This window comes from Panthera leo, chromosome C1 (genome assembly GCF_018350215.1).
Source record: "Panthera leo isolate Ple1 chromosome C1, P.leo_Ple1_pat1.1, whole genome shotgun sequence".
Taxonomy (NCBI): Eukaryota; Metazoa; Chordata; class Mammalia; order Carnivora; family Felidae; genus Panthera; species Panthera leo.
In genome coordinates, this window is record NC_056686.1 from 33,179,123 (window position 1) to 33,189,643 (window position 10,521).

Consider the following 10,521-nt stretch of genomic DNA (forward strand, 5'->3'; position numbering starts at 1 on the left):
AGCTCCGCCCACAGGTCTCTATGCGCATGCTCTTCCCTTTCGCGCCGCGGCTGGGGACGCAGGGAGGTTCGGCTGTTGTCATGGGGGACGCCGAGACGCCGGGGCAGTCGGGGGGAGTCCCCGCAGACCAAAGAGTTCAGCCGGCTACAGGTCGGGGAGGTACGCAGGGCGGGAGTCCGAGCGGGGAAAGAAGCCCTCACGGAGCAGCTAGTCTCCCGGGCTGCGCGGGAGGCCGAGGGCGGGCGCTCACGGGCTGTGTTCCTGGGTATGTGTCGCAGGAGCCCTGGTGGAGCTCACCCCGACCCCCGGAGGCCTGGCCCTAGTGAGCCCCTACCACACCCACCGGGCCGGGGACCCCTTAGACCTCGTGGCGCTCGCAGAGCAGGTGCAGAAGGTGAGGAGGCGCGGCTGGGGAAGTAAAGAACCGTTGTGGTTCACGTTTGGCCCTGCATCTTGAGACTGGGACCTCACAGCCAAAGCCAAAGCCATTTGCTTTTTGTCTCCATTTTACAACTCGGGAAAACTGATTGTCATTGAGGGTCGGTAGTCTGACTCGCACTCTGAGCTTCTGAGACCAAAGGCTCCATCTGCAATATGAGTGCCCGTAATCTCCTTTCGTGGGAAGTTTTGCACAGCACTTTGAATATTCAGTATTTCATTTGGGCCTCAGGACAGCCCTGTAAGGTAGGCAGTACAGAAGTGATTCTACCCATTTGACTCGTGAAGAGAAGTTTCCATGCAAGTGTCAGATTACCCTAACGGATTCTGCAGGGATGCATAGTCCACTTACTTTAAACCGCTTCCCATTAGATCGTTATCTGTGCCCTGAACGGTTTTAGAACGTAACATCTTTTAGAAGGACAGGGACTTTTTGAAATTTATTTTCATTTAATTTATTTTTAAAATTTATATCCAAGTTAGCATATAGTGCAACAATGATTTCAGGAGTAGATTCCTTAATGCCCTTTACTCATTTAGTCCCATCCCCCCTCCCACCACCCCTCCAGTAAACTTCTGTTTGTTCTCCATATTTAAGAGTCTCTTATGTTTTGTGCCCCTCCCTGTTTTTATGTTATTTTTGCTTCTCTTATGTTCATCTGTTTTGTATCTTAAATTCCTCATATGAGTGAAGTCATATGATATTTGTCTTTCTCTGACTGGCTAATTTCACTTAGCATAATACCCTCCAGTTCCATCCACGTAGTTGCAAATGGCAAGATTTCATTCTTTTTGATTGCCGAGTAATACTCCATAGTGTGTGTGTGTGTATATATATATATATATATATATATATATATATATATATATACCACATCTTCTTTATCCATTCATCCATCGATGGACATTTGGGCTCTTTCCATACTTTGGTTATTGTTGATAGTGCTGCTATAAACATTGGGGTGCATGTGTCCCTTCGAAACAGCATACCTGTATACTAGGAGGACAGGGACTCTTAAATTTTGTCCTGTGTTCTCATTCACTGGGCACAACATTCCCAAGCCCAGTGCTTACACATTCATTGCCAAAAGAATAAGGAGGAAATGTGAAATAACAAAAAGCATCAGAAATTTTGACACGTGCGTGTTAATCCCACTGTTGATAATAACTTGCACTGTAACTTAAGGGAAATTACTTTTCTCTGGACTTAAGCTTCTTCATCTGTAAAATGCAGGGTCTCAATTAGGAAAGTTCCTAGATCTAAAGCTGCGAAAAACCAAATTCCATCTAATTTTTTTTTTTTATAAATTTTTTTTAATGTTTATTTATTTTTGAGACAGAGAGAGACAGAGCATGAATGGGGGAGGGTCGGAGAGAGAGGGAGACACAGAACCTGAAACAGGCTCCAGGCTCTGAGCTGTCAGCACAGAGCCCGACCCGGGACTCGAACTCACGGACTGCGAGATCATGACCTGAGCGGAAGTTGGTCGCTTAACCCACTGAGCCACCCAGGTACCCCTCCATCTAATTTTTACCAAGACTTCCAGTTGTAGAACCCTCTTCAATATGTACAGATAAAGGGCCCTGCTGCTTTAAAGCTTCTGATATTCCTCTCACCCTTGTGTGCACTATCACATTTGGCTTTGGTTATATTCAAAGGTCTTTATTTTGTTCAAAATATTTAATAATTAATGTGCTCAAATTCCCTCACATAAACATCTCTGTACTTTAGGTTTTGTTGTTTTTTTTTTTTAATTTAAGGAGTATTCACATGCTTAGGAAAGTGCTTTTGATTCAAACTTAGTGACTTGTCTTTTCTAGAGAGGTGGGAAGCAAAGCATAACTTTTATAGATTAGGAGAATACCATGTGTCTGTTTAACTGGATCACTTGTTGGGAGGGAGGCAACTAGGCCCAAAGCTTGGGCAAACATTTTCATGGCTTACTGAGTGACCATCATATTTATTACAATGGCCTGAAACAAAACAAAAAAAAAGAAGATGGAACACAGTTTTTGCCCTTCAGCGTATGATCTAGTAAAATACAGAGGATGCATTATGGTGCTGCCTCCTTTTTTCCAATATTATCAATATTGAGCAGCTGGAATAAAAACACTAGAAACAAACAGATTGAATCAAGCATATTTACTGTTTGTGTCCTGAAATGTACTTTGTAGCAGGACTGACTGCTGCCATGCCATTTTGGTATTGATGTGTGTTTAGAATGCTCTAGAGGTCTGGTATTAAGGCAGAAATTTGGAATCAGACTGATCTGTGTTCAAATCTTCAACTGCCATTTATTAGCTGTAATTAACCCTTGGACAGGTTGCTTTACCTCTCTGGGTATAATTTCTAAAATGAGACTGAAGTTATCATCTCCAACTTCATAAGGTATTATAAAAATTAAGTTAAATAATATATGTGAAGGGCCTCAGAATGATTGGGGCCAGTAATTAGAAGTTACTCTTTAGTAATTAGAAGTGTTTAGTAATTAGAAGTACTCTTCATTTCTGTTGTGAATTAGACTGTTTTGTTTACAAGGAACAGATTTGCTGCCACCACCTTAAGAAGATTAATAATGAGGCCACTCCTAACCTAGAACTCTCTTAGCTCTAGAAACCACCTGCTTTCTCTTTGGCCATCAGGTGCCTCACTGTCCTTGGAACAAAATGCAGTACTTTCACCATGGGCCATAAGGCCTTGCATGATCTGGTCCCTGTCCCCTTACTGACTGCTCATTAACTACTGCCCCTCGCTAACTGCCTTTCAGACATAACTTCTCCAGTTTTTGTTGCATGGCTGGCCCTTTCTTTTCTTCAGACCCAAGTCAAATGTCACATCTTCAGTGAGGCCTTCTTGTCTATTGAAGGTTATACTCCACTCCATCCAGATGATGGTATTATTAAATTGAATATGGGTACCTGGTGGCTCAGTTAAACATCTGACCTCGGCCCAGGTCATGATCTCATGGTTTGTGAGTTCGAGCCCCACATCCGGCTCTCTGTGTCAGCAAAGAACCCACTTCAGATCCTCTGTTCCCCTTTCTCTCTGCCCCTTCCCAGCTTATGCTCTCTCTCTCTCTCTCTCTCTCAAAAAAAAAAAAAAAAAAAAAAGTAAACGGGCACCTAGGTGGCTCAATTGGTAAGTGTCTGACTTCAGCTCAGGTCATGATCTCCTGGTTCACGAGTTCGAGCCCCCACATCAGAGCCTGGAGCCTGCTTTGGATTCTGTGTCTCCCTCTCTCTCTCTGTTCCACCCCCACTCATGCTCTCTGTCTCTGTCTCTTGAAAATAAATAAACATTAAAAAAAAAACCCACATTAAAATAAATAAATAAATAAATAAATTGAATTTGCATCTAGCCTGCTCATGCATGCATGCCAATCCCTGGGGTGCTTACCACTACCTATTAAACCAGTTACTCCACTCACTTGTTACCTCTGATCTGCTTCTTTTTTTTTTTTTTTTTTTTTTTTAATTTTTTTTTTTTTAACGTTTATTTATTTTTGAGACAGAGAGAGACAGAGCATGAACAGGGGAGGGGCAGAGAGAGAGGGAGACACAGAATCCGAAACAGGCTCTAAGCTGTCAGCACAGAGCCCGACGCGGGGCTCGAACTCACGAACTGTGAGATCATGACCTGCGCTGAAGTCGGACGCTTAACCGACTGAGCCACCCAGGTGCCCCACCTCTGATCTGCTTCTACCACATAATTCTGGTTATTTTCTTCATAATAGCACATCATTATTCTGAGTCCACATAATACTAGCTCTAATTGTCTTTCTTGTTGGTGTCTGTATCTCTCACCAGAGCTGTGTTATGCATTATGGTAGCCTCTAACCACATATGGTTGTTGAGCATTTGGGCTATATGGTAAATGCAGCCGAGAAACTGGATTTTAAATTTTATGTAATTTGAACAATTTACATTTTAAAATGTGGTAATTGATTCAATTATTGGACACTTTTTGAGTATATTTGGAACAAGCTTAGTATGTGAACTGACCCTTTTAAATGCAAATTTTATGAAGTTTAAGTACCGATTATTTCTTTTAATTTTTTTTAATGTTTGTTTATTTTTGAGAGAGAGAGAGAGAGCACGCACGAGCAGGAGAGGGGCACAGAGAGAGGGAGACACAGATTCTGAGGCAGGCTCCAAGCTCTGAGCTGTCAGCACAGTGCCTGATAGGGGGCTCAAACCCACAAACTGTGAGATCATGACCCGAGCCGAAGTCAAACGCTTAACTGACTGAGCCACCCAGGCGCCCCAGATTGACTATTTCTCATGATAATTTGGTATCTCAATTGATAGTATGAGTGTAAAATATAAGTATATACTTAGTATGAAATGTAAAGTATCTCATTAAAATTTTTTATACTGATTACATGTTGGAATAATGTTTTTTGATGTATTGGGTTAAATAAAATATTATAATTAATTTTACTTATTTATTTTTATTTTTAACACAGCTGCTAGAAAATTAAAAATTTACTACTTTGGGGTACCTGAGTGGCTCAGTTGATTAAGCAACTGACTCTTGGTTTCGGCTCAGGTCATGATCCCACAGTTTGTGGGATTGAGCCCCTCATTGAGTTTTGTGCTGACAGTGGAGCCTGCTTGGGATTCTCTTTCTCTTTTGCTTTCTCTGCCTCTCCCCCACTCGTGCTTTCTTTCAAAATAAATAAACATTAAAAAAAATTACATATTTTACTTCATATTCTGAAGGACAGTGCATTAGGCTGCAATCTTGATGGAGGTAGGGACTTCTTTCTCCTGTTTCTAGTATGTCCAGGGCCTGGCATGATGTCTCATACACAGTGGTTGCTCAGTCTCTATACACAGTGGTTGCTCAGTCTCTATTTGTGGAGCAGATAAATGATTGACTCTGTTGACTCCATTGTTTTCTTCTCATGTGATGCTGGCTTATACCTGACTTTTACCTTGAGCTTCCTCAACTCACCAGCAAATTCTCTTAATATTTCTTTTTTGTATTTTTATTAAAATAAAATTTAAATATATACAATATACATATATAATTATGTATAATATTATATATTAATTATGATAATATATAATTACATATATTATATAATATGTTATATTATATAATATATCTTTAAATATATTACAAAATATTTGTAATAAATTTAAATTAAAAAAAATTTTAATGTCTATTTTTGAGAGACAGAGACAGAGCATGAGGGGGGAGGGGCAGAGAGGGAGACATGGAATTGGGATCAGGCTCTAGGCTCTGAGCTTTCAGCACAGAGCCCGACCTGGGGCTTGAAACCACGAAGCCTCAGTTGGAGGCTTAACTGACTGAGCCATCCAGATGCCCCTAAAAAAATTTTTTTTAACGTTTATTTATTTTTGAGAGACAGAGACAAGAGTGTGAGTGGGGGAGGGGCAGAGAGGGAGGGAGGCACAGAATCCTAAGCAGGCTCCAGGCTCCGACTTGTCAGCACAGAACCTGATGTGGGGCTCGGACTCATGAACTGTGAGATCATGACCTGAGCCAAAGTCAGACGCTTAACCGCCTGAGCCACCCAGGCACCCTCTTGATATTTCTTCTTCTTAACTTGCCGTATACCCCTAGACATTAATCAGGTTTTCTTGATAGTAAGCTGGAAGTCTTTGACAGATTTCTGATGCCTGAGTGATAATCCTTCCCATTGGTCACACCAGTCTCTCTGGTTTTGAAAAGTGTTTGATTTATTTTAAGCAATTTCCATTGCCTTCATTTGCACTTCCTAGCACAAGACAGGAAGTCTTATGTGCACAATATAACATTGTTTCAGATCTACATCCTAGTATAGTCTTTAAAGGCTCAGTGGGTAGTTAGAGCATGTGACTCTGGATTTCACGGTCGTGAGTTCGAGCCCCACATTGGGCCTGGAGCCTACTTAAAAAAAACAAGAAAGCGTTTGAAGTAACAATTAGGAAGCCAAATATAAGTTAAAATATAACTAGGTATGATGTAAATAATTCAGCTGAGGCAACGGTCAGATTAATAGGTCCTTCCTATATATAGCTAGATTCCTACATAACAGGTGATAAGAACTTTATCACAAGTGTCTTTTTATTTTAAGACCCATCCCAGATCTCAGAAGTATTTAAACATGAGAAAAATAAATGGAGACCTGAGGAATAAGTGTGTTTATTTGGGCAAAGAGTAAGAGGGGAAGTATTTTCTGTTGAGGAGAGGGCATATTCCGTACATGCGTTAGCATGTGAGAGTAGACCATGTTAGAGGACTGAAGAAGTGCAGAGTGACTGGAATACAGAGGGTAGAAAGCTCTGGGACGTAGAAAAGGAGGAGGACTTAGTTCTGCTGTGTGGGGTCCTGGCAGGGTGAGCTTCTTATAAACAGTGCTGTTTGAGTTGGGTGGGAACTGGGTGAGATGAGTGCGAGTTCCCAGGACTGTGTTGAGGCTAGGAAGGGTATTTAAGGCATAAGCAAGGATGTTGAGGTAACTCTTCACTCTGAGCTCTAAATACGAACATTGTCGAAGTCTTATCCTTTTTCCACCCACAGTTTGGTTTTGTCTCACCTGTAGGCTGACGAATTCATCCGAGCAAATGCCACCAACAAACTAACAGTCATAGCTGAGCAAATCCAACATTTACAAGAACAAGCCAGGAAGGTGAGTAACACGTAACAGCTTTTAGGTAGGGACTCCTTTTCCTCATTTAATTCACAGGTCTGCCTGGTCTTGCTTATAATCGTTAAACTATTTTGTCTTCAGGACCTCCTAGAAATATAGAAGTGTTGAGCAAAATAGAGTAAGCCCAAGAAGTTAGGTATAAGGTAAGCTTTTTCACTGGGAGACAGTTTCAGTGAAGTAAAGCATTTTGAGGGGAAAAACATGTTCTCAGTTTTAAAAGAAATGTACATACTGCAGAAAAATAGGAAAGAAATTTAAAAGGCACTCAAAGCCAGTAACGTTCACCAATGCAATTCTTCTAAAGGCATTTTTACAGTCTAGTAGCATAGTCTAATTTTTGTCTCCTCAGAATCATCTGGGTCCTAGTAGTGACTGTTTGCTATGGGGGAGCAATTCCTAAGCATTGATTGGGATGATCACTGAGTGTGCCTGTTAGGTCCAATACTTAATTTGTTACATCTCTGCGGTTCTTAGGTACTGGAAGATGCTCGCAGAGATGCCGACTTGCACCATGTAGCTTGTAATATAGTAAAAAAACCTGGCAACATTTATTACCTTTATAAACGGGAGAGTGGTCAGCAGTATTTTTCTATTATTTCTCCAAAGGTAAGAACATGTATTTTTGCGCAGAAATCTACTCTGGTCTTTGAGAAACTCTTGGCATATGTGCGTGAAGATGTAGGCATAAGGGTTTGTAAATGGCCTTCTAGAAAATTGGAGGTTTTCGTGAGCCCTGGCATGACTCTTAAAAAATATACATGAAAAACACAAATTATCTCACAGTCATTATCTCTGTTAAGGGAGGTATCTGATGTGTAATGCAGTGAGGATGATTCTGACTGATCTGAAGTGAAAACCCAAAAAAGAAATTTGTGGCATACAATGAGGAAATGAGGGGAGCCTGGGTGGCTCAGTGGGATAATGATTCTTGGTTTTGGCTCAGGTTATGATCTCACTGTTTGTGGGTTCAAGCCCTGCATCAGGCTCTGCACTGACGGCTCCGGAACCTGCTTGGGATTATCTGTCTCCCTCTCTCTGTACCCTTTCCCCGCTTGCTCTCTGTCTCTCTCTCTCAAAATAAGTAAATAGACATTTTAGAAAATGAGGAAATAAGCTCAATTTCTTTACCTTCTACCCTGATGAGAACTGACTCCTTTGCCTTCTTTAGGAATGGGGGACAAGTTGTCCACATGACTTCCTTGGCGCCTACAAGCTCCAGCATGACTTATCCTGGACTCCGTATGAGGATATTGAGAAGCATGATGCTAAAATCAGCATAGTGGACAGGTTGCTAAGCCAGCCAGCGGCCCTGCCTCCAAGCACTGAACCCGCCTTCCAGGGACTGACTGACTGAGAGAGGTCTCTGACAAACAGCTCTCACAGCAAGGACTTACCACTATCACCTCCTTGTTGCCCTCATTTTCTGCGTTGATGGGAGGGGGCATGAGAATTGAAGTCTTGTGGGGGAATCATGCACTTCTTGAAAAGAGACCCTGTGTGCATATAAATGCTGTCGTAATTGCTTTCAGTTCCGATGGTAATGAATCATACCAGACCCAACCAGTCACTTTCAGAGTACTGGCCAGTGTACTTTCCTTCTCCTTTATCTCCATCTGTTCTCCCGTAAGTCAGAGCATTGGAGAAAGAGGGGTGTCTTCTACCCACATAAAGGTTCGCAAGGCATTTTCCAGAGAGGACTGTTTTTAGTCTTTTTGTAACTGGAAGTGTTTGAGATTGGTTTGAGGTTGAACATAGGGGGGAAAGAGAGAGAGAGAGAGAGGCAAACCATAAAACAAACTTTAACAATAGGGAACAAACTAAGGGTTCATGGAGGTGGGTTGGGGATGGGCTAGATGGATAATGGGGATTAAGGAGGGCACTTGTGATGAGCACTGGGTGTTCTATGTAAGTGATGAATCACTAAATTCTACTTCTGAAACCAATATTACATGATATGTTAACTAGAATTTAAATAAAAACTTGAAACTTAAAAAAAAGATTGGGTTGAGGCTGTTGAGCAGTTAGTGTAGCTCCAACTTCAGATGCGTCTGGGAACAGGAATGTTGCGTAATGGAGGTTGATGAACAGCTCGGCTTGCCTGGACTAGACAGTGTGATTCTGGTATTTTTGCACTTTTGCGGAAGTGTGGCTTGCCTGTTTTGCTCTTTCTGCCTACTTTGAGTGACTGGAGATTCTGGGGCAGCAACAATGGACAGGTTTGGGGAAGGTCTACCTGTCACCTCGCAGAATTCTAGACTTGGAAGAGATGTGGGAGGCTGCCGCTGACCACTGTATGGATCTGTGCTGTAGCCTTGCTGAAGAGGAGATCCAGAGTTTAGCCATCTGCAGCAGGCCAACTCCATTTAAATGGCAACCTCAAACTATTGTGGAAGAGGGGCAGTGGGTGAGAAACAAGAAAAAGAGCCCACCTGTTGATCATGAGTTAATTCAGATTGAAACTGATTTTGACCTGAATTACCCAATAAGTTAGCAGAGGCTTTTTAGCTGAGTTCCTCTAGTTCTCATTCTGACTAGACTCTTGTGGGACTCTACCTCACCTCGTGTGTTCAGTGGAATTAACTAAATTTACAGCATATCCAGTGTGGCTGTACTTCAGTGCCATATATCTTATCACAGTCTGCTGTAACCACAGTTGCCCAAGTTCCTTTCTGGGTATGGATGTCTCTTGTGCTGATCTGCTTGGTAATATCCTAACCCCATCCTAGTTTTCATGGCCTTTCCTCATAAGGTGTATTTCTTGTTAGCTGTAAAATGGTCCATGAAGGCCTCACACAGAATGGGGCTAGAACCTGTCAGGGCCACCCAGGTGATACTTGGTCATTTCGTTTCACGGGGGGGATGTTCTGTGGGGTCAGCTGCAAAAGCCTCTGATGGGGATGGTATAGGGGACACACACACACACACACACACACACACACACACACACACACACTTTAGTGGTATAATAGTTGATTATGTAAGTTTCCCAGGTTTTCAAAAGGTCCTGACCTGCATGGTAATGACACATTCTGAGTAGGTGTTTATTAGTTATCTGTTGCTGCATAAATTACCAGAAACTTAGTGGCTTAAAACAACACACATTTATGATTTCATAGTTTCTATGGGTCAGGAGTTCAGGCACACTTAACCTGGGTCCTCTGCTTCAAGGTTTTTCACAGGCCTGCGTTCTGATTATTGGCCAGGACTGGGTTCTCATCTGAAGGCTGGAGAAGGGTCTGTGTCCAAGCTAACTTAAATTTTGGCCCAATTTTAATTCCTCCTGTTGGACTAACATTGTTAATTCTGTTTACCAATAGACTATTAACCAGAAACTGACTTCAGTTCCTTGCCACATGGGTCTCCCCAACATGGCACCCTTCCTTATCAAAGCCAACAAGGATGAGTCTGCCAGCAGGATGGA

General features: G+C 42.1%; 1 protein-coding gene across 3 annotated transcripts; it reads left to right on the plus strand.

The window, feature by feature from the left end:
* Positions 1–48: 48 nt before the first annotated feature.
* Positions 49–8,621, plus strand: CC1H1orf50 (chromosome C1 C1orf50 homolog). 3 transcript variants are annotated; one of them, XM_042953140.1, is made up of 5 exons: positions 49–159; positions 279–394; positions 6,993–7,079; positions 7,575–7,706; positions 8,269–8,621. In XM_042953140.1, exons 1-5 carry the CDS (start codon positions 81–83, stop codon positions 8,452–8,454), a joined length of 600 nt encoding a protein of 199 aa, XP_042809074.1. In that variant the 5' UTR covers positions 49–80; the 3' UTR covers positions 8,455–8,621. The 3 variants fall into 3 exon arrangements, with proteins under 3 accessions (XP_042809074.1, XP_042809075.1, XP_042809076.1); XM_042953141.1 differs by having other exon boundaries at positions 49–150; XM_042953142.1 differs by lacking the exon at positions 8,269–8,621 and adding an exon at positions 7,182–7,243 and having other exon boundaries at positions 7,575–7,629.
* The last annotated feature ends 1,900 nt before the right edge of the window (positions 8,622–10,521 follow it).

What these genes read in the sequence shown, in the direction of transcription:
- CC1H1orf50 (XM_042953140.1), top strand. Translation starts at nt 81, where the DNA reads ATGGGGGACGCCGAGACGCCGGGGCAGTCGGGGGGAGTCCCCGCAGAC. An exon ending in GCCGGCTACAGGTCGGGGAG is followed by an intron (nt 160 to 278) that starts GTACGCAGGGCG and finishes TATGTGTCGCAG; the next exon opens with GAGCCCTGGTGGAGCTCACC. An exon ending in TCGCAGAGCAGGTGCAGAAG is followed by an intron (nt 395 to 6,992) that starts GTGAGGAGGCGC and finishes TCTCACCTGTAG; the next exon opens with GCTGACGAATTCATCCGAGC.